Source organism: Gopherus flavomarginatus, chromosome 22 (genome assembly GCF_025201925.1).
Source record: "Gopherus flavomarginatus isolate rGopFla2 chromosome 22, rGopFla2.mat.asm, whole genome shotgun sequence".
Taxonomy (NCBI): Eukaryota; Metazoa; Chordata; order Testudines; family Testudinidae; genus Gopherus; species Gopherus flavomarginatus.
Window position 1 is genome coordinate 15,109,914 of NC_066638.1, and position 24,389 is coordinate 15,134,302.

Genomic DNA, 24,389 nt, shown 5'->3' on the forward strand with positions numbered 1-24,389 from the left:
GGGACTCCAGCCCAGCATTCGTACGCCTAGAGCACACGGCCTGCGAGCTCCGTGCGTGTGTCCCAGCAGCCTTCCCATTGCCCGGACGGAAGATAAATGCAGGAAGAGCCGGACTGACTTAAAAAGACCCCTCCCCAGCTCCTTTCTACTCAAGACAATAGATCTCCCATTTCACGCTGGACAAAGTGGGTAAAATGACACTATCATTGTCTCCAAAGTGGGCATTTAAGGAGAATTATGGGTGACTTAAGTCTCGTTTAAAGTATGTAATTTAGGGGAATTACAGACATCAATAGATGAGTTTTCATTGCTACGATGGTTGTGATTTCCATCCGACAGATTAATCCCCCCTCAGGCAGTATTAATACAAGGAGCCTGCTTATTGTTTTAGAGTCCATTACCTGGTTTATGAGCCCCGGGGGGCACCCATCAGAATAAACAATACATGGGCCGACTCTGGAGCAGGAGGGAAATGCAAACATGCCAAGTGTGTGGCCTGCCTCCAGTGCAAACGGGGGCTTTCTGTGCACACAGTGTCCAGAGGCAATGGGAAGTGGACTGCACTGGACCTGGATAAGTGGGCAGACCGCTGGACTTGTCTCTTCAGAGCAGATCTTGACCTATACTGCTCCCCTGCAATGTGGGCATCTATTGCTAGGTGAGCAAAATGTTACAGTCAAGATCTTTTCTGCCCAGTGTTTGCAAGCACTGTGTTGCTAACAGGCTAGCAGTGTTTGCTTGCCTGCTCCTAGACACCCCCCTCCAGCTCTCTCTCTCTCTCTCTCACATACACAGGCATGCCTGGCAGGTGCAAATCCTGCTGAGAAATGGCCAAGTGAGTTCTGCTGACTTACCAAGGCAGGTGGCTCCTTACCCCACCTGGATACAGGGGAGGGACTTTGTGGGGCAAGAGGATCTAGGCTGTAGGCTGAGCAGTCTTGAGGAGGAGCCCCTAGGAGCTGCAGAGACTGGGAGGAGGTTTGCGCTGAACTTTGTTACCTGATTGTTGACTGTGTTAATAAAGCCAAATTTCAGGTAGGGGGTGAGTGTAGATGCAGTCTGTAGAGTAGGCTGGGAAAGCATCACACTAACAAAAATCTCATTACTCAGTCAAGCCCTTTCTCCTGCTACTCACAGTTTGTGCTTATCTAGCCCTGGCCAGGATCTGAACACGCCCTACAGATGGTCACTAGGTGCTGGCCCATGTCACACAGGGCACAGCGAGGGGAAGGATTTTCTCCCAGCTCATAAAGCAAGTTACGAGGACAGCCAGGAATCCCGGCTCCTATCCCTCTCCTGTAGCCACTCTGCCTTACTGAAGCCAGGGAAGATGACAGGCTTGTTATTACATTATTACTGTTTATTATTTATATTGCAGGAGCACCGAGGAAAGCCCCAGTGGATCAGGCTCCCATTGTGCTGTGCAAACACAGAACAAAGACAGTCCCTGCTCCAAAGCACTTACAATTGAAGGCAGGAGACGTGACTTTCCCTGTGATCTGTATACATTTTGGTGGCTCAGTAAATGTTCTCTAGCAATAACAGCACCCCCAGTGGTGCCTGCCAGCACTAGCACTTCCAGGTGGGAGAGGATTCACCCCTGAAGAGTGACACTTTCACGAGGGACTGTGACAATTTGACAAATCCAATGCAGGGCAAATGCTTGCTTCTCCCACCCCACAATACTGCCTGCCCTAGGGCAATACTGCCAGCATTATCCTCCCGGGTTTTTTTTAAATCACAGGTTATGGTGACTTTTCTGCTTTTTGCCCTGGACCAGCAGGTTTTCCGTCCACCTGCCCTGGGCTTCCGAGGCAAGAGGGGAAAGGCTCCATTTTCTTCAAAGTTTGCAAAAGCAGATGTAGCGGCTTGTCCCAGGATTGGCTCATCTCCATTCTCTGTCACATACCCTCACTTCCTAGCCATCTCTCCATCCCTTTTATAGACTCACCATACAACCCCCTCATCCTCCAGCAACTTCGCCGACTGCCCATCTGCTCCTCCCCTGCTCCCCTCCTGTGTCACCTTCACTGCTTTCCTCTCCCTCCCTCCATTCGCAGACACATTCAGTGGCGTTGCTCTCCACCCCCCTCACTGCCTCCCCATCCCTCTCTGACTCCAGTACAAAACTGCCTGCCATGAGCTCTGACCTCACACCCACCCACTCCCCTAGCTGCTCACTCCAGCCCCAGTGATTTTTCACCGCTGGGGCAAGAGGCAGGAAGGGTCCCTCTGTCCCTTTAATTTCCTGCATCTCTCTGGAGCTCCCTTCCCACTGCTATTTCTGAACCGCTGAGTCATTTCATCCCTCTAAATCTCCCTTGACAAATTCCCTTTCCTCTCTCGCCTGCGATTGTCTGTCTAGGCCGAGTGCCAGGCGATAACGCCTACTGGTGGTGCTACAGCAAAATAAGTCACACTGTGTTATTCCTATAATCGCCCTCGGCTTTGCCACTTAATTCATCCCGCTGAAACGCCGGGGAGGAATTATACTTCAGAGTCCTCTATGCACTTGACACCTAAACCCTCCCACGGACATCCTTGGGAGGAATTAAGTGATTAGATGCCCATGAATCCCCTGCAAACTGGGCAGCCACTTCGCTCCCCAACGTGAACGTAAGGCAGCTTTTGGACAGAGAAACTGTATTTAACCAAATCAGGTTCTCTCCCTGCAAAGTGGAACCTCCGAGACACTCCAAGAGGGCCGGTGCTGCCGATCTCCCAGAAATCAATATATAAATCATTTAAGAAGCATTGAATGCCATGGATTGTCCTACTAGTGTTCTGGAAATCAGAGTGAAGTCAAAGGGGCCATCCTCCGGGCCTATTTGTCTTTCTAACTTAATATTCAATGACCTCTCAGTTTTGACGGCATTCATCCATTTCCAAATCTAATAAGATATTCCATTTAAAAAATGCATTTGAATCTCAGCTACAGTGGCATTAATATTAAAAGTGTATTGAATGTCTGAGTTTGTTTGAATGCCGTGAGCTGTGTGGAATGCAAACACAGTTCAAAGACAGCAGAGGCAGATAAGCCCCTTGCCAGATCTCAATATACATAAGCAACTTATTACAACAGGCGGCGTCCAATTTCACATGGAGATTTTTATTTTCCACTACATCGGTTTGAAATGCTGGTGGAAGAGAGATGCAGAGCGCAAGCCAGAATGTAGATCTCTCTCCGCCCCTAACAAAGGGGAGGAATAAGGTAGCTGAAGTCGACGTATTTAGACCTACTCACCGCGGTGTCTTCACTGCGGTAAGTTGACTGCTGCCGCTCCCCCGTGACTCTGGTGGAGTACAAGAGTTGATGGGAGAGGGCTCAGGGGTCGATTTATCGCGTCTAAAGACGTGATAAATCGACCCCTGCTGGATCGATCCTGCCCACCGATCCGGTGGGTAGTATAGACATACCCTAAGGCAGAGATGGCCAAAGCCAGGGTCAAATTGCTCTGGGATGTGGCCCATGGTTGTCCAATACAGTGACTACAGGTCCGAACGTCTGCCAGTGCAATGCATTCCGGGACCTATCATCTCCTCCGGGCACGGCTTTGTAATTAAAGAGGAGAGCAGCTGCAGCCTGCTTTATTTTTGTAAGCAACACCCAGCAAGGTGCCAATGTGACTCTGTTTGCCCAGGTTTGGATACTTCTCTATTACGCAACGCTAGAGGCCAGCTGAGCCAGTTCCTCCTGCACTGCTGGGTTCGAGCTGACTCGTACATACAGTAGCTCGAAGCTACGGCTTCAAACGCTACAGCTACAGCACTGAAGCGCTTCAGTGCAGACACTTTATGCCAATGGGTGGGGTTGCCAACTTTCTAATTGCACAAAACCAAAACCCCCTGCCCTGTCCCTTCTCTGAAGCCCCGCCCCTTCTCTGAGACCCCACCTCTGCGCACTCCACCCGCCCCCTCATAGCTTGTCCTGCCCCACCCTCACTCATTCGCTCATTTTAACCAGGCTGGGGCAGTCGGTTGGGATGCGGGAGGGGGTGAGAGCTCCAGCTGGGGGTGTGGGCTCTGGGGTGGGGCCAGGGATGAGGAATTTGGGGGCTTGGAGGGGGCTCAGGGCTGGGTCGGGGGTTGGGATGTGAGGGGATATGAGATCTGGGCTGGGGATACGGGCTCTGGGGTGGGGCAAGAAATAAGGGGCTCAGGGTGTGGGAGGGGCTATGGGCTCGGTCTGGGGGTGTGGGCTCTGGGGTGGGGCCAGGGATGAAGGGTTTGGGGTATAGGAGGGGGCTCTGTGCTGGGGCTGAGAGGTTTGCAGTGCAGGAGGGGTCCCAGACCTGGGGTACGGGGTGGGGGTGTAGGCTCTGGGAGGCATTCACCTCTGGTGGCTCCCAGAAGCAGTCAGCACGTCCCTCTGGCTCCTAGGCACGGGGCAGCCAGGTAGTTCCGCTCAGTGCCCCCGTCTGCAAGTGCTGCCTCCGCCGTTCCCATTGGCCACAGTTCCTGGCCAATGGGAGCTGTGGAGCCAGCACTCAGGCTGGGGTCAGCGCACAGAGGCTCTGTGGCCACCTCTGCGCCTAGGAGCCAGAGGGACATGCCAAGCACTTCCCGGGAGCTGCACGGAGCCAGGTAGGGAGCCTACCAGCCCCATGCTAACTGGACTTTTAATGGCCCAGTCAGCAGTGCTGACTGGAGCCACCAGAGTCTATTTTCAACCAGATGTTCTGGCTGAAAACCTGGCACCTGGCAACCCTACCAACAGGAGAGGTTCTTCCGTCAGCGTACATAATCCACCTCCCTCAGAGGTGGTAGCTAGGTCGATGGAAGAATTCTTCTGTCAATCTAGCGCTCTCTACACAGTTACTTAGGTTGGCTTAACTCCATCGCTCAGAGGTGTGAATTTTTCATACTCCTGAGCAACATAGTTAAGTCAACCTAATTTTCTAGTGTACACCAGGCCTTAGACACCACAGTTAGAACTGCTAGTCCAGGTACTATAACTGGCAGGTGGAGACAGCCAGAATCAAAGGTTTCATTTGGCTCCTCAAGCAAGAGCTGGTATCCTTCTCAGAAACTCTTTGGAGAGATACCTAGCCAAAGCGGGCTGGCGGCGGAACCACAGGGAGAGCCCAAAGTTAACAGAACTTTTTCAAGTGTCTGAAGTTTCAGACCAGCTTTGAATCTGGGGCCAGTCCTTGCTTTGCCTGAAGGGGCTCTCATCCCTCCTTCACAATCACAGTGATAACAGACTATGGCCAAAGGGAGATCGGAGGGGAGGACCAGTCTCCCCAGTGCATCAGGGGCCAAACCACACATGAAGCTTGTGCGCTCAGGGGAAATGTGGGATTTGCATATGCAGTTCAGGCAGCCATTTTGGAAACCTGAGTCTCCTGAGGTGCCCATTATAGAATCATAGAAATGTAGGGCTGGAAGGGACCTCAAGAGGTCATCTAGTCCAGCCACCTGGTAAACCTAGACCAACAGAGATTTGTCCAACCTTGTCTTAGAAACCTCCATTGATGGGAATTCCACAACCTCCCTTGGAAGCCTATTCCAGAGTTTAACAATCCTCACAGTTAGAAAAGTTTTCCTGCTAACTAGCCTAAATCTCCCTTGCTGCTGATTAAGTCCACCACTTCTTCTCCTGCCTTCTGTGGACATGGAGAACAAATTATCACTGTCCCCTTTATAACAGCCCTTAATATATTTGAAGACTGTTCTCAGGTGAACTCTCCATCTGCTTTTCTCCAGACTAAACATGCCCCGTTTTTTTAACCTTTCCTCACAGGTCAGGTTTTCTAAACCTTTTCATTTTTGTGGACTCACTCCAATTTATCCACTTCCTTCCTAAAGGCCGGCACCCAGAATTAGACACAGTTCTCCAGCACAGGCATCACCAGAGCTGAGTCCAGCGGGACAATTACCCTCCTGTGCCTTACATACAACTCTCCTGTTAACACTCCCCAAAATGATATTCGCCTTTTCCCCAACTCGCTGACTCAGACTCCATTTGTGATTCACTCTAACCCCCAGATCCTTTTCAGCAGTGCTACCGCCTAGCCGGTTATTCCCCATTTGGTAGTTGTGCATTTGATTTGTCCTTGCGAAGAGCAGTAATTTGCACCTGTCTTTACTGAGTTTCATCTTGTTGATTTCAGACCAATCATCTAATCTGTCAAGGTCCTTTTGAATTCTAATCCTGTCCTCCCAAGTGCTTGCAACCCCTCCCATAATGGTGTCATCTACAAATATTATAAGCACCATCTCCACTCCATTATCCAAGTCTTCAATGAAAATATTGAATTGTACTGGACCCAGGACTGACCCCTCCCAATTTGACAACTTTATATGATCTGAGCCTGCCCCTGCACGGGGGCCAAGTGCTCCCTTCCCCCATTGCGTTCCTGCCCAGCATGCTGCAGAGAGGATTTCAGGAGCCCTTTGAGGTGCTGCAAAGCAACAGCTAAAGCGTGAGGAGCCCGAACATACCCTAGGTAGGCCTGCATCAGGGACATTTACCAGGCAGAGATTCTAAGAGGCAGAGATGGGGACTTAACCCCCAGAAAAAATCTGGTTACACACTAGGAGAGATCTAAGAACTTGGGGGCTCAGTTTCGCTGCAGTAGCAGCTTTGGATGATGAAACGAAGGCAGCTAAAGCAAGCGGAAAGATGGTGCAGTGGTTTGTGCACCTTGGGAGATTGAGGTTTAAATCCCTGCTCCACCTCTTTCTTCCTCTGTGGCCTTGGGCAACTCACTTAGCTTTTCTATGTCTCTATTTCCCATCTGTATATTAGGGACACACAGAGCTGGGTGAGGCTAAATACATGGAGGCTTTGGAGGCGCTCACATAATGTGGCGACGTGAGTACGTAAAATCGAAGGAATTCATCAGTGACCTACCAGGCCTCCTACACGAGTCACTTATTTGATGTGGTGTGCGGGAATGTTCCTTGCTGGGGCTGGCTGTGAGAAAATCACTGTCTCCGTTTGGTTATTCGATGCTGCCAACTGGCTGGAATTAATTATTTGCAGATGAGGAGTAAATGCCACTGGATGGTTATCGGTGTGATTGTGTGTTTAATTATTGGCTGAGCACTCCACGCTTGTGTGTGGCTGCCTGCAATATTGTTCAATGGCAATAAATTAAACAGAATTTTTTTTAAAACTCTCCCATAGCTGTGCTTACATTTCTTTTCCTCTGCTGGGTTACAAATAAATGGAGTCGGTTGGATCGGTAACAATCTGTGATTATGGCTCTGTGGGTATCCATCTTTCTGCACAGTGTACTGCCACTCCCATGCTATTCTTCCTGCTGGCACTGCTGCTACCATTTCAAAAGCTGGATAGGAGGAGATAATAGTTCATATTTACTGTAACTGACTATTGTACAGAAGGGCGAAGCAGCTAAAAGAGCCCACTCTGGTGGAAGCCAGGAGAGAAGGAAGGATGCCTTAGTGGTTAGAGCACTGACCGGAGTTCAATTCCTGCTCTGACACAAACATCCCGGGCATGTCTCTTTGTGCCTCAGCTCTAAAATGGCGATCTCATGTCAAAGATTGGGAGGCTCTCCAATACTTACGGTAATGGGAGCTGTGTAAGAACAATAGGACATGAGGCTAAGGACTTGTCTACATGGGATGTGAATGTACAGTGCACTAGTGTGCTGTGCAGTGACATCACGTGCAGACACTGCCACAGCACAGTGACTGTGCTTTGATGTTCTGCTGTTGGACACAGGACTATATCAAAGCGCACTATGTACTTTTAGTGCGCTGTGGCAGCGCGCCCGGGGAACACTGCTGTACAGCAAGTGACCGTGCTATAGAGTCACACCCTGGTTTGCCGCATACTAATGTCCCCTATAGAGAAGCCAGAAGAGAACTGCAGTGTGCAGCGAAACTTTTAAAGGAAATACCTGCTCCCACAATTATGCCTGCTTAATTAATCCAAATCCCCCTTTCCTTATAATGACAGAGCAGTATTTAACAGTCTGCTGCGAGTAGAAAAAGTGCTATTAAGAAATTCCCTTGCAACTGAACTGGGAGTAACTGGGACTAAAGGTTGTTAAGGCATGTAATACTGGGGCAAATGCTGCGATCCTTACTCAGCTTTTAACTCAGGCTATGTCTGTCTACACTACAACTTATGTCGGCAAAACTTATATCGCTTGGGGCAAAACTTATACCAACCCCCTTGAGCGACATACGTTACACTAAAAGCAGCAAAGAATCCTGTGGTACCTTATAGACTAACAGACGTTTTGGAGCATGTATTCACCCACGAAAGCTCATGCTCCAAAACATCTGTTAGTCTATAAGGTGCCACAGGATTCTTTGCTGCTTTTACAGATCCAGGCTAACACGGCTACCCCTCTGATATGTTACACTGACATAAGTGTTCGTGTGCACAGTGCTGTCATTGGGTGAGCATATGCCACCGACATAGCTTATGCTGCTTGTAAAGGTGGTTTTTTATGTCAACAAGAGAGATCTCTCCTGTCGGCATAGAGCATCTTAGCCAGACACACTGCAGTGGCACAGCTGTATGGAGCAGCTATGCCATTGCAGAGCTGTCTGGAGAGACACACCGTTTTGAAACGAATGTTTGGCCCAAGTTCTGCTGATGGCTAGGAAGACCTGTGTTCTTTATGTTGATTAATCCTTTGTACTGGCTGAGCTGGGGGCTCCTCGGAGCTCTTGTAGGTCTTCATGTTGTAAAGAAAGGTTTGCTAAAAGCACTTGTGTGTGTAAACATCTCTGTCTTTTGCAAACCTTCCTCCATCATGCAAAGACCGACAATAACAAAATCAAGGCCATTTCATATGATTGGTATCAGATTAATAAAAACTTACAGATATGGCCCCAAATCCTATAGTAACATGATTGTTATGCTGAACAGTTTGAGACCAGCGTGAGTTTTGGCAATTTGTCCTCACGTCCATCCCGGGTCTGTTACTCAGTAGGGCCGTTTTGGACCTTTGGCTGCTTCTGGATGCCCAGATGACATTTTAGCACAGATGGCTTTGTGTTTTTCCATCTGTGCTTGGCTGGAAGGTTGCGGCTGCTGCTAGGGCATCTCGTTACAGTTCTCCGAGGCATTGCCTCCTCCAGATGGGGCAGTGCCAATGCCTTCCACCTCTTGGAATAGTCAGCTGGTGTTGAGCATGGTGGCCCACTCAGTAAGTGGCAATTCAGACAGAAAGAACTCAAAACTGCTGAAGGCTCCTGGAACAGGTCTCAGGTATTGGTTCTATTCTCCCCTGTTCAGATTCATATAGGGCCCCCATCATCACAGGATCTGAGCACTTTCCAGACACGCATTAAGTGACGTAACTAGCAGCTGTCACATGTTTCTAATCCATGAATCCCAGAAGAGTGTCCAGGTGACCCACAGCTGAGCTGGTTCAGCACACCGTCCCCGGAATGACTGTGATGCTGGAGGTAGGGTTGTTCAGAGCATGGCACCTGGCCAGTCTCTGGACCCAGGTTCTCCCTGAAGGCTCATCTGCACCACAAAGCTCTCTTGTGCTAGGACTCAACTGGGAAGAGCAGAGTTAGCCAATCCAATGCTGACTATGACTGTGTGGTGTCGTGTTCAGCATCACTCCAGCTCATTGTGGTTAGGCCCTGCCCCCAGAAGGCATCGGGTTGATCTACACTCAGGCTAACTTTTCACCCATGCTTTTATCCAGAGCCAAAGGTTCCCAGATGCTATGAAGTTGCTCTTACTAACTCTACAAATCCTGAACTTCAGGGGGCCCCACACCCCTGCTCAGAATCCCAATCCATCAGCAAACCACTTCCCCTCATAAAAGGAAGAGTTTGAGATTTCCAGGAGAAGTCTCCTAAATGAACAGGTGCATAAACATTGATCCTGCTACAGACAAAAATATGCTGGAAGTTCTGTGTCTTCAGCCGCTATTTATCGCCCCATATTGATATTTTATGTGGCGCTTTGCTGCGCCAGACACCACAGCACCCGGCTTTAGAAGGCAGTGAACGAAACGTCCACATTTTCGCGCTAATCAGTTAATTTAGCCATCTGTCACCACCGGGCCTGAAAACGTGATGCAGAACCTGGGGTGTGGTCGGCTGAGGAAAAGCAGAAGGGTGCTCATCCTGCACACGGCTTGTGGGTTGGGTAGTCCCTCACCGGGGCCCGATCCAAATAAGCCTGTTGCTCCCACTGACTTCCACAGGAGCTGGATTGGGGTCTAATGCCGTAGTGGTGCTTCCTATGGACCTACTGGGTATCATTAACTATTTAGCTTCACTCAGCCCCTTCATCAGAGACAGAGCTGGAGTGGGAGGTTGAGCAGAGGACAGAGGATTGGCCCAAAAGGCTTATTCCGACAAGCTTGATTGTTCCATTATCTTCCCATTGTTTGTATTTCTCTTTTAAACAACATAGCACTGGTTGACCTGCTGTCCTGTTGGCCAACCTCCCTGCTCTGGGGTTGGGGCACAATGGGCGACATACGCCCTGTGCAAAGAGCCTGTCTTAGGACTCTGCATGTAAATCTAGATGCATAGAGTGTAAGTCCTGCTTAAACCGTAGAGTAGCGTGACCTACCCAGGATCACACAGCCAGTCAGTCGCAAAGCCAAGAATAGAAACCAGGGGCATAGACTCCCTGTGCTTACCATTAGATTACACTGCCTTCCTGATAGACCAGTGCTTGGGAAATCCAGACTGCAGTGAATGCTGGAGATGGGAAAATTGGTGGGTGGGAAGGTGAGAGAAGGAGTGTTTATGCCAGGGGGAAATGGGGAAGAAATCAGGCTGGAGTTCACAAGGCCTGCATTTTTGCTTTTTTGTTGTCTGTCCATATATGACTGTCTGTCTTGTTATTTGTATTGGTAAGATCTTGGAGGCAGAGACCTCTTCCATTCCATGCGCATGCAGCAGCCAAACCTGCTGCGGCTTTTAGGTGCTACCAAAGAATCATTTCCTCAGTGGGCATATAGGCCGGTGAGCAACACCATGCAAGAGCAACAGGAGGTATTGCAGGAGCGATCCCAGGCCAGAGTCAGGGACAGGCCCCGGATTCCTGGCATTATTTATTAGTTAAACAGCTCTGCATAACCAGTGGCCACTAGTTCCACCTTGCTGGCCTCTCCAGGGAGTGGGTTCTCTTCAGGCTGGCTCTGCAGCTAGGGAGGTAGTCTAGTGTGGGGCCAGGCCCATCCCCCCGTTAAAAGGGTCAGTCACCCTGTGACAGGGCACCACTAAAACTGAGGGGTCTGGGGGGACAGCTGGAGGGGAGGGATCCTGGATTGTGTCATTTGATGGATTAGGTCTCAGCCTTGGCACTGGAGCCTCCTTGGAAGTGGAGCCCAAAGAAAAAAGGAGCCTGGTGCATTTCCCCCTCATTAATCCAGACACTTCTGCTGCGCCCAGCACTGGCTCTGTAAACCAATGTACCATATTATCCCTGATTCTTTTGCAATGCTGCCGCTCACCCTCTGTGACTAATAGCAAAAGCACTTACAGCTGTCTTCTTCCTCCATAAACACTTTGCTGACATAGCAGGCATAGACGAATCCAAAGAGCTTCAAAACAAAAACACAGAGAGAAAAGCCAATTATTTGGAACTCGAGAAATGTGAAACCAGACAGATAGCCAGGGTCAGAAGTAGCAGCAGTGGACATGGGCAGACTATCTGGAGCAAATAATCTATCAAGTCAATTTAATCTCCTTATCTTGCTCACCAGTTACCTGCAAACAGATTTAGAAGGTTACAAATTTCTTAGTAAATTTCAATTTCACAAGCTGTTCATGTTGGGTGAAATTCAGAGGGGCCAGCACAGACCTGTCCATCCTCAACCCTATGGGCTAATGTGTGATTAACTATTACTAACCATGTCTATTACGGCAATGGCCCGGGACCAACTGAGAACGGTGTCCCATTGCGCTAGGTGCTGCACAAAAGTATAAGTGGTGCATAGGCTTGGTGCTTGGGTGACCAGACAGCAAATGTGAAAAATTGGGACAGGAGGTGAGGGATAATCGAAGCCTATATAAGAAAAAAGACCCAAAAATCAGGCCTAACCCTATAAAATCAGGACATCTGGTCACCCTACCCGGTGCAGGTTTTCTGTATGGGATGAATTTTACCTTTTGGCTCTGTTTTCAACTCTGTTCATGGCAGGTAACAGGTCAGCTAAGTCACACGGCATTAGTTCTGTCCTCTGATGGGATGTCCAGAAACCAATTTAAGACAAACTGGTGCAACTTCAGCAAAGAATCCTGTGGCACCTTATAGACTAACAGACGTTTTGGAGCATGAGCTTTCGTGGGTGAATACCCACTTCCTCAGATGCATGTAATGGAAATATCCAGGGGCAGGTATATATATGTGTGCTAGCAAGCAAGCTAGAGATAACGAGGTCAGTTCAATCAGGGAGGATGAGGCCCTGTTCTAGCAGTTGAGGTGTGAAAACCAAGAGAGGAGAAACTGGTTCTGTAATTGGCAAGCCATTCACAGTCTTTGTTCAACTTGTATGTTTGGTGCAACTTGTATGTTTAGCAAGTGAGTGGGAGGGGTATGTCCTAGCACCTTGGCCAGGTGGGTTCTGTGACATCAGTCCATACTGGGGGTGACAGGGAGTGCTCTTTTGGGAGAGAATTATGGGGCTCTGTTGGCTGGCAGGGTTGTGCCCCTGCTCCCCACACCTCAAATCCCTCCAGTTTGTTTTATGGAGCTGGAACTGGGGAACAAGGGTGGAACTCTCTTTGGCTCCAATATTTGTACTTCATGGGCTCTGTCTGCCAGATACCCCATTGTCTGAGTCACTTACACCTGGACTGGAGGAAGCATTGGGGTCCTGGACTCAGTGGAGGACAGTCTCATCACTGACCCCCAGCGTCCTCAGAGGTGGCCTGCCTCATGGTGTGGCAAAGGTAGGAGTGGATTTCTCGAACGGTGCTGCCGTGGGAGGGCTGTGCTGGAGACCAAGACTGAACTCTACGCAGGGAGAGCTCTCTCTGACCCTGCCAGGCCACACACTCTGCCTGCATGAGAGGCCAGTTGACCCGACAGGAAGCCTGCGATTAGCTCGGAGACATCAAGCTGCAGAGACTGGTGGGAAGCAGGCCCTTCTCAAAGCTCACATGCCCAGTTCCCACTCCCTCTGAGTCCTGGCCCCACCCCGAATCAAAGACTGCTGCTGCCAAGGCTGGTAGAAGCCAGCCCAGGGTGTGTCTGGCAGATGTTTGGTGTCTCACTTGGACTGGGTCCGCCCTATTGCCAGCTTCATCCAGCTCCCTCATTGCCAGGCGGAGTCATGAATCAGCACTTGACACACAACTTTTTTTTTAATTGGGCTTGTCATTCATGAGGCTGCACGAGGGAGCCCTAATGTTATTAATGGGGACATGGGGGAGGGCTGTGTGTGCACACGTGTGCAATAAAAGTGCACCCGTTTTTAAATCCTGACTTGCAGCTCTCCTTTAAAACCTTCCCTTCGGCATCCCCGAAAGGGGAGCATGTCTCTCCGGCAATTATTTCTGCTTCCAGCCCAGCCAAGGACACATTCACAATTGCTTAAACTCCTGGCATCTTTCTGCCTGGTGATAACTCACTAGCAGCTCTGGTGTAGGAAGCTGCCAGACGGGGAGATGAAAGCAGTGGCCTGAGTCCTCACGGTTCTGGGAACGTGTCGCTCAGCTCTTTTGTTGGCTCTCCTTGTGAGTATGATTTCTGAGTCAACACTTCGCACACACGAAACAGCACATTTCAGGGGGAGGGGAGGGCTTTCAGGCACAGGGTCTGTCTGCTCTGCTCCTCTCCTGTTCACACCTCGCACACCACCAGCCCAGAGATGAGCTGATATGACACATTATATTATCAACCTCTCCCCTGTAGCACAAGGCGCTAATGTACGCTAACACACCGGGAAGTCGCCAGCTGGAATGTGCCAGCCTCGCGCCCGCAGATATATTAGTGCCTCAGCTGCATTCCTTTCTTCCACTCATTTTACAACTCAAACTAAAGGGAAAGGAGCGAAGTTGGTAATGCTCATGGCTCTGTTATCCGCTAGGGCAGTGGTCCCCAACTTTTTCCAGGTGGTGGGCGTCGGACGACGAGCCACTGACAAGTGGTGACGTCAAGAGGCATCGCGGCCAAAATGCTGCTGAAAATCAGCGGCATTTCGGCAGTGATGCTTCTTGATGCCGCCGCTTTTCGGAGGCATTTTGGCAGATGCTTGTCCGCCAGCCAGTACGCACGTGCACATAGATGCCCCAGCGGGCACCATGGCACCTGTAGGCACTGCGTTGGGGACCACTGTGCTAGAGTGAAATTTACCAGGTGCAGAGGAGTTAGTGTGCTTTGTGATGGTCTTCTGTATAAGGGTGAATTCCAGCCCAGATCTTTAAGTCATTCCCCCACACCTCTTGCTATTATTCACTCCATGATTTAACTAGGGAGTAGAGATACATTTACCAGAGAAGAACACACCGAATTGCTGTTTTTGTATTTTTTAAAGATCAGTACCAGTTCCCACCACACCTCCCCATTGCACTTTGAAAATAACATTGTCCCAATAGCCTCTAAGTGGTGGCTTTTGGGAGTGGCAAGGGATTGAAATGACTTCAGCCACCGTAGGTGCCTAGGTCCCACTGATTCCAACAGGACTGAGTCGCCTAAATACCTTTGAGCTTGTGGACTGATCGCTCTACAGCATTTCAGCTCCTTGAGAGGTTTGTGTGGGTGCCACAGATGCGAGGGTATCATACAATAACACAAGCCCCTGAATGGTACATTGCAGCTGAATGGAAATGGAGGAGTTTTACTTTTAAAAAATGTGAATTTTTTTTTTTTGAAAAAATGCATAGTGCTTTGGTTCAGTTTTACTGGACATCCATTAAGAGCACGACCCCCTCTGGGGGCCATCCTGGTGTGTCAAACTTCACTCTGTTGGTTCATGTTGAATGGAATCACAGCCTCATTATGCCCAGTTAAAGGGGATCCTTAATAGAGATAGGACCAGAATCCCAAATCTGGAGGGTAAAGTATCCTTTGTCTTTTGGTTTCAGAGTAGCAGCCGTGTTAGTCTGTATCCTCAAAAAGAACAGGAGACCTTGTGGCACCTTAGAGACTAACATTTATTTCAGCATAAGCTTTCGTGAGCTACAGCTCACTTCTTCGGATGCATAGAATGGAACACGCAGACAGAAGATTTTTATACATACAGAGAACATGAAAAGGTGGACTTATGCTTACGCTAAAGCTTATGCTGAAATAAATGTGTTAGTCTCTAAGGTGCCACAAGTACTCCTGTTCTTTGTCTTTTGAGGAAGTTCTGATCCAGATTCACTTCTGGGTTTGGCTTTAGCATGGACCAGAACTAGAACACATTGAATCCAAATGCTCCAGAACTTTGGGGAAAATTTGGATTCAGACCCAAATCCCATGTCTCAGCCTCCCAGTCCTCCACCTTCATAAATAATGCTAAGTTTGCATTTCTGTAGGGGTCCCTCACACCTGAAATGCAGTTGACTCTGGGCTGCAGTGTTACAGCCATTCAGTGCTAGCGATGGTACACAGTAATTTCTGGGAAGGTCAGTAACAGGTAACTGGCCAGGATGTGTTCTCAGTGAGCTGACTGGCTCTCGATTGCCCTGTGCTGTGTGTAGCCATCTAGGAACACAGGAATCTATCCCATGGCACAGTGTGCAGATCACCTCTTTTCACCTCCTTTACACTAGTGTACAAGTGCAGGGTAAGGGAGTGTCAGGCCCACTAAGGGCATGTCTACACTGCAATCACAAGTGTGACCGATTTGATCAACTAGCATGAGTAACAGCAGTGAAGCCTTGGGGGCACAGGCTGGCCCTACCCACCCAGGACCACAGGCAGTGGTCACCCAGGCTGCTGTGGCTTCCCTGCTGTTGTTATTGGAGCTGGCTAGATCACAGCTATCTCGGGTATGGCTACACATGCTGCAATCATACTAAGACAAACCCTTACTCTGGTGGCATTACATTGGGTTTACACCCAGTAGGCTTGATTCTCTTCTCACTTGAAACCAGGAGTAACTCCCATGAAGTCAAATCTTGTGCATCAGACCCAGGATATTTGCTATTCCTCACTCAGGAATCACACGGGAGGGACACGAGATCCGAGGTAAACCCTGGCTCCCCTTACCGCAAGGAATATCTGCATGGCGCTGCTCACTACCTCGATGTACTGGTAATCGAGCAGGCATCCAGTGACAGTGATGACGTGATGGTCCTCGGGGGCCAGGTTTGAGTTCATCACCGGTGTCACTAGGCAGCCAGGCCCATTCTCCATCCACCACGAGCGGTGCAGCGAGGTATTAAAGGTCATGATGAAATCCCGGTCCTATGGGAGAGGAACATGGGAACATAAGCACAGCGTGAGGCACCCCCTTTGTGTAGGAACCATTCCCCAGGAGAGGGCACTCCTGATTCCCGGGGTATGATGGTGTTGGTTGTGAATGTGTAGAGCCTCTATTCAGGGTGGCTACTAGGAGGCACCCAGCAAGGAAAAGATCTGTGTAAGCAAAAAGTACAGTCTTGCATTTATCCTGATCACTGTGTCCTGGTTCTCTGTAATTGCTACATGGTGTTAGCAGTGGGATTCCAACCCACATCTCCATATGGAGACAATGACACCCAAAACAAACCAACAAAGGCCTGATTTTCAGAGGAGTGGAGCCCTCCCAACTCTCGGTGAAGTCAGCGGGAGCTGCAGGTCCACTCCCCAAAGCAGCACCAGGAGGAACAAGGCTTCACAGGGGAAGGGACCTGTAACTCGCTCAGCGTAGTGCTCTGTCCCCTCATGCAGTGGATGGGTCACAGACAGGCTGACAAGCCTGCTACAGCATCAGCCAGCAGGCCTGGGCCTTCCAGTGCAGGCAGTAGCAGTTCAGGCATTAAAGTCCAGAAAGCCCATGTTCTAACCCCACTGGTGCCAGGCCCTGCCCCACGGGACGGAGCGTTACAGTACCGTCCACATGTACTTCTGCACCAAAAGATGAATCCTATTCATATAGCGCATCACTACTCCATCTCTCCTTGCATCTCCAATCTGATTTATTAATAATTAGCAGTGCCCCGGCCCTTCTCTAGCATCTTCTATTCCCGGATCTCAGTTTAGAGCAGTTCAGGAATTTAGCCTTATAACCCCTGTCAAATGGGGAACCTGGCCACGTTCTGCTCTGCCACGTTCTGCTCTCCATCTCATCAGCGTAAATCTAGAGCTACTTCCCTGCAGTGACTCCACAGTCACACACATTACTACGCACAGAGTTGGCCCAGAGACGTTAGCTGACTTGCCCAAGGCCGCACCGGGAAACCAGGGCACAGCAGGGATGAGACCCAGGGACCCCAGCTGGTGAGAATCAGAGGAGCTCCACTGACTTCAGTGGGGAAGTGTCAATTTACAGCAGCTGAGGACTGAGCCCCTCATCTCCAGTCTGCCAGCCCTGTGCTCCCGTTTCCTCCCAAAGGGATCCAGCAGCACAGGAGAGGGGCAGCTGCACGCTGTACAATCACTGCCCAGGCAAGCACCTGTGAACTGAGGACACTGCAGCATCTCTGAGATCCCAGCAAGCCCCAGGATTAGTTCCTTTGCACAAGCAGCACCTGTACCTCCAGCTGTGCAAAGGGACCTTTGCAGGTTCTCTCAGCAATGGCTACACCAGTGGTCCCCAAGCTTTTTTGTCTGGCGGGTGCCGGATGACGAGCCATGGAGGACCATGGCGGAGGACGAGCATCTGCTGAAATTCCGCCGACAAGCAGCAACGTCAATAGGCGTCACTGCTGAAATGCTGCTGACAAGTAGCATCATCTAGAGGCATTGCTGCTGAAATACCGCCGAAAATCAGCAGCATTTCAGTAGCAACACCTCTGGATCATTCAGCTTGTCGACAACATTTTAGCAGATGCTCATCCACCGGCCAGTACACAGGCACACTTAAACACCCCAGTGGGCACCATGGTGCCCATGGGCACCGCGTTGGGGATCCCTGGGCTACACCATGCAAAACTCACAAGATAGCCAGAGCACATGTAACGCCGACAGACCCTGGTCATCGACGGGCAGGATCAAACTGGGGACTTCTGGAGCTTAGTGCACGAGCCTCTACCACATGAGCTAAAAGCCAACCAGCTCTTAGCTCAGGCTGGAGAGCAGACTCATTTCACTCTCTCTAAATCAGGGGTGGCCAACCTGAGCCTGAGCAGGAGCCAGAATTTACCAATGGACATTGCCAAAAAGCCACAGTAACATGTCAGCCCCCCCCCCGCCCTCCCAGCATCTCCTGCCAATCAGCGCGTCCCCCTCCCTCCCCATGCCACCTGCCCGCTGCAATCAGCTGTTTCACAGCATACAGGAGGCTCTGGGGTGCAGGGAGGAGGAGCAAGGGTGCAGCAGGTGAAGGAAGGGGTGGGAAGGAGCAGGGGCCTTGGGGGCAGCCTGGGGTTGAGCAGTGGAAAGTTGGCACCTGTAGCTCCGGTCCCGGAGTCGGTGCCTATACAAGGAGCTGCACATTAACTTTGAAGAGTCGCATGTGGCTCCGGAGCCACAGGTTGGCCACCCCTGCACTAAGTCATCTCCGTGCCACCAGAGACAGAACACCGCACTCAGCAGGTGCGTGGGTGTAGACATGCCGACTCACCCCTGCGGTGCCTCCTGCTGGTGACTCTTGGGAATCCTTTCCATCCAGGAATGTCCTCTGCAGGCCAGTGAGCCACCTGTCCTCTGGCCCGTGTCCCTCTCTGAACCCTGGTGCCCTTTTAACTGGGGTGCTGCCCCCTGGCAATACCCCACCAATCTGAGTCTCCCCTCCCTGAGGAACCCCCAACCCACTATCCCCACTTTGCCTTAGTTTCGGCTACTGCCCAGTGTCCATCTAGCCCCCACGCCCTGGGGCAGACTGCAGTATCAGCCACTCATCATAGGCAAAGGGTTTGGACCTGCTGCCTTTGCCTACCCCTGGGCTGCTCCCTACAACCCCCAGTACCTCTTGGCCTTCTGCTAGGCCACAGCCTAGGGCTTTCCAGGCTGGACCTCCCCAGCTCCTCTGCCTTTCCCCAGCCCTGTTCCACTCAGGTACCCTAGGTCCAGCTTCCTACAGCCAGGCCCTTCTCTTTCTACAGGCAGAGAGAGATTGTTTGGGCTCCTGGCTTCCCTGGCCTTTTTATACCAGCCAGCTGTGGCCTGATTAGGGTGTGGCCCAGCTGCGGCCACTTCCCCAATCAGCCCAGCTTTTAGAGCTGCAGCTCTTAAGCCCTTCTTGCCCCTGCCACTGCCCTCTCCTGGGCTGTTTTAAGCCCTAAAGGACAGGAGTGGGTAACCACCCTGCTACAGTGGGTTACATAGGGACACTCAGCACCTGGAGAAACAGCACTATAACACTCCAGCAAAGTCCCTGGCCAGGTCCATTTCTTGGTTCTGAGATGCAGATGGATTCTCCTTCTCCTCAGCATGGTTTGATTGCACTGGACACACAGACCCCACCATGAAGGTTTTGCTCCTGGATTTCTCTGCCTGGTAAGCCCATTAACATACTTTGGGGCTCTCCATAGTTGTTCTCCCTGAGTTTTTAGATCTCTGCTTCATACACAGCAGGCCTGGCCCTGCAAGACACGGCTTTGGGCTGTCACCAGGGGAAGGATAAGATGCTGCTTCTCTAATCCTCCCAGCCCAGCGCGTGCACTCGCCTGATAGCAGACTCGCAAGATGCAAAGCTGAAATTCAATAGAGCCAGCGATACGTGGGCTGGGACTCTCTTCCAGGAGTGACCAGATGAACGCACGGCACGATCAGCGCAGCTGCCCCTGCTCACAGGGCAGAAGAACAGATTGGACTTAGCTCTCCTGCAGCCGGGCTTTCTTTAGGTGCAGCCACAGAAAATACTCGCATCTGAAAGCGTTGCTGTGGGAGGGTTCCCCGAAGAGAAGAGAGGCCTCCACGGCATTTTTTGTGTGTGTGTGTGTGTGTGTGTGTGTGTGTGTGTGTGTGTGTGTGTGTGTGTGTGCGCACACAGGTTCAGGAGCAGAAAGCCACTTCAGTATGGTGCATATGTCCCAGCTCTGCTTTGTGTTTGATGTTAAACCACAGCCGCCTCTGTAAGCACTGCCAGGAGCACCAAACACGCAGCACCAAGTCCTGAGTTCAGGATCCGGACCCAGGGGAGCAGGGACTCTGGCAATGAGCAGCCCCATAGTGCGCTGACAAAACATTTAAATTTTTTTGGAACAAAAATCAGAATTTTTGTCAAAAAGGGTTGTTTTCTGAAGAAAAACCTTTTTGACCAAAAAATGGGTATTTATTTTAAAAATGGTATTGTCCCCCCTAGTTTTCTGCAACCAAAAACATTCAGCACCATTTTTGATGTAAAGCCAAAAGTTTGGGGTTTGGGTTGTCAGAAGCAACACAAAAAAACCTGTCAGTGTTTTGGTTTCGAGGTTTTTCAGTGAAAAGGAGATTTTTTTCTTTTCTCATTTTCATTGAAAATTTTCATGGGGGAAACTAAATAATTTCCCAAGCAGCAACACGTGGGAGATGAATAGTCAGGGACACTTGAAAACAGAACACTCAGCTGGGCACAGGAGATCCAGGATCTATTCCCCACTCTGCTGCTGGGCAACCTTGACCAAGGTACTTCACCGCTCTGTGCCTCAGTTTCCCCATCTGTACAATAGGGAAATGATACTGACCTCCTTAGTAAAGCACTGTGGGATCTCTTGATGAAAAGTACTAAATAAGAGCTGGGGGGTTCTTTTTATTATTTAATAAGAACAGTGCCATTTGGGGGACACAAGAGAGGGCCCAAAGGGCCCCTCACATTTCTGCAGATGCAGCTGACATGCCCACAATAGCCTGCATGTGTCTGAGCTGCAGCCTGTATGTGTGGGTCTCAGTGCAGCTCCCTACAGCAAAAGCCACCCAATGTTTGGGATGGTTAGGAAAGTGTGGGGAGCTTAGATTCCACGTGTGCTGGGCTTCTGTGCAGCCTGCCCCATCCCCGGCTGAAACTGGAAGAACTGAACTACGCCCAGAACGAGACAGAGACAAGAGAACCTGCCACAGCCCAAGCACAAGTGGGAATAGCAGAAATCTCAGGGAAGTGACACCTCTTTAGCAAAGAGGATTAATAACCCAGATCTGCAGACTCAGGAGGCTGAGTTTCAAACAAGCATCCAGTCTCCACATCTCAGTGCAACCCTACAGGAACAAACCAGCAGGTGCACTTCCTGAGGCGCCTTGACTGTAGCCTGCTCCCAAGTCTGCACAGCCCAGTGCTCATGGGCAGCCCCACGATAACAAAACAGCGGGTTGTGGTCTAAGGGAGAGAAAAAAATCCCACAAAGAGAAATTTCACCTTCCAACATCTAAGGTGGATTCATGAAAAACCTGGATTTTAAAAACTTCAGAATATTATCGTGGCAGCATCATCTGGCGATTGCCAAAAGAGAGGACTGACCACTCCAGGCATCCTGCAGCGACTCGTGGGGGGTGGTGTGGAGCAGACCCTGGTCTCTGGACACCGGTTGCTTATCAGTGTACCTATTTCTCTGCCCTTCAGCTCTTTGACAGCATAAGATTCCCCTGCTTCTTCTGAACACCAGTTTACAGCTCTCCCTGCTGCCGTTAATTTTAACAACACAAACTTTTATTAATAATTTAATGTTAACATAATGTTTTTGCTGAGATTTATTGCTCCAACTGCTGGGAGCTTTCATGCAAACAGCAGCCGTGCCACATCTTCGCACAATATGTGCTTTTGCTTTGCTCCTTTTCCTCTTTGTGAGATCCCAGGGCCTGTTTCTCCATTGCCTTGTGCCTTGTGCAGTCGTTTAAAGCAGAGCTTTTGTTACCATTGTGATCTGATCCTAGGCCCACTTTGCATTGATTGATGTACATAACAACACTAGGTACCAAGCACAAGAGAATCAGGCCCCTGGAGCCTGAGGTCCAGACTCGTTCCAATCTCCCTCGCCCCAATACAACCTCCTCACAGAGTTCCAGGATATTTTTTAAAGCCAGAGTACACCTCCTAAACAGCCTTAGGGGCCCAACATACCGGTTGCTTCTGGGAGCAGCATGCAGCCAGGGCAGGCAGCGAACCACCTGAGGTTAGCGCCCCCTGGCCGGAGCCTGCACTCCAAACCTCCTGCCCCAGGTCGGAACCCCCTCCAGCATCCCAACCCCCTGCCCCAGCCTGGAGCCCCCTCCTATACCCCAAATACATCCCCGGCCCCACCTCACAGCCTACACACCCCCTGCCGGAGCCTACACCTCAACCCCCTGCCCCAGCCCTGAGCCTGCTCCCGTGCTCCAAACCCCTGCCCCAGCTCAGAGCCCCCTTCCACACCCCGAACCGCTCATTTCTGGCCTCACCCTGGAGCCTGCACCCTCAGCTGGAGCCCTCACCCCTTCCAGCACCCCAACCCCCTGCCCCAGCCTGGAGCCCCCTTCTGCAGCCCAAATACATCCCCAGCCTCACCCAACAGTCCACACCCCCAGACAGCCTACATCTCCTCTCGCACTTCAACCCCCTGCCCCAGCTCAGAGCCCCCTTCCACACCCTGAACCCCTCATTTCTGGTCTCACCCTGGAGCCCACCCCCTCAGCTGGAGCCCTCATCCCACCCCAGTGAGAGTGGGGGAGAGTGAGCGACGGAAGGAGGTGGGCTGGAGTTGGGTGGGGCCTCAGAGAAGGGGCAGGGCAGGGCAGGGATGGGGCCTCGGGGCAGGGGTGGGGCCAGGGTGTTCAGTTTTGTGCAATTAGAAAGTTGGCAAGCAACACTGGTCCAAACTAAACATCTGAGCCTGTCTCTCTGATACAGCCTCGTGTCCAGCCATCATCTCAAACTCAACATGGATAAACCAGAGCTTCTAATCGTCCCGCCAAGATCCACCCACCGCCTCCTTTCTTGGAAACCGCAGACAACACCATCCCCCTCCTATCACTCAGGCCCGTAATCTGGGCGTCATCTTCCACTCGGACGTCTCTCTAGGTCCTCACAGCCAGGCTGTGTCGAAGTCTTGCCAATTCTTTCTGTATAACGTCTCCAAGACACAGCCTTTCTTATCCATCCACACAGCTAAAAATCTCACCCCGGCTCTTATCATCTCTCTTCTCAATTACAGCAGCAGCCTCCTCTTTGGCCCTGACAAAGGCAGTCTCGCCTTGCTCCCATCCATTCAGGATGCTGCTAAAAGATCGTTCTCCTAGCCCGTTGCTTAATTCCACACCACCTCGCTCTTTGCATCTCTTCCCTGGCACCCGCTCATACAGCACATCAAACACGAGCTACGTGTCTTCATGTTCTGACCTATCCCCACTCGACCTACCAGCTCTTAGTCACTAGCAAAATGTCGACTCTGGCTCCATGATTCCAGCCTCCATCGCCCACTTGTGACATTTACAAACAGGCCCGGTTCGTGCGGCCACATTCAGAACAGAATTCTTTTGGACTCTAGTTTTCCTGGGAGACTCTATGGCTAACTGGAAAACTGGTAGAACCGTGACATGAGAAACACCGTGCTAGTGAATCCTAACAAACAGTCTGTTTAAAACACTTTGCCGTTGTGTGGTGTTGTTGTTTGTTAATGTGTATTTAATTCAAATACCTAAGAAATACTTCGGAGTATAATTGTCTTTGTTAAAGAATTCATGTTACTGCCACTTCTGCTAAGCCTGAGAAATCTCAGAGACCACATTTCCAAGACCTTGAATGAGCCATCTACTAAAAGCCAGGGAAGATTTTACATGACATTCCTGATATTTGAGGGACAACACAGGGGAGGGAATATCTTTTACTGGACCAACTTCTGTTGGTGGCAGAGACAAACTTTTGAGCTTACACAGAGCTCATCTTCTGGTCTGGAAAAAGTAACCAAAGCATCCCAGCTATATACAAGGAGGGACAGATTGTTCAGCATAAGAGGTTAACACCTGCTGCATGAAACCACTTAAAATGAAGTGGGCAATTAACATCTGTGCAGTCACAGGACAGAGGAGAGTTAGCAGGTTACAAATTGTTGTAATGAGCCATAAAACCAGTGTCTCTGGTGAGACCATGATTATTAGTGTCTAGCAGAGATACGAATTTAAATTCCCCAGCTGGCCATCAGCAACCTTTGATTTGAAATTAGATAAAGGTTTCTAACCATCACAGGAATCAAGTTCTGGAACTGCCTTCCAAGGGGAGCAGTGGCGGGGGAAAAAAACCTAACTGGATTCAAGACTGAGCTTGATAAATTTATGGAGTGGATGGTATGATGGGATTGCCTACAATGGCATGGAGCCAATCTGCAACAGCTAGCAGCAAATATCTCCAAGGGCCAAAGATGGGACACTAGCTGGGGGAGGGGGCTCTGAGTTACTACAGGGAAATATTTCCCAGGGGTCTAACTCACAGGCGCCATCCCGCCCCGCCCAGCCCCACCCCACT

General features: G+C 50.5%; 1 protein-coding gene across 1 annotated transcript in view; it reads right to left on the bottom strand.

The window, feature by feature from the left end:
* Positions 1–24,389, bottom strand: part of NKAIN1 (sodium/potassium transporting ATPase interacting 1) — a 215,372-nt gene that overhangs the window by 32,396 nt on the left and 158,587 nt on the right. Inside the window, exons 4-5 of the mRNA XM_050932379.1 lie at positions 16,106–16,303; positions 11,447–11,507 (exon numbers count right to left, since the gene is read on the bottom strand). Of these exons, the coding sequence (XP_050788336.1) occupies positions 11,447–11,507; positions 16,106–16,303 (259 nt within the window). The remainder of the gene's footprint in view (positions 1–11,446; positions 11,508–16,105; positions 16,304–24,389) is intronic.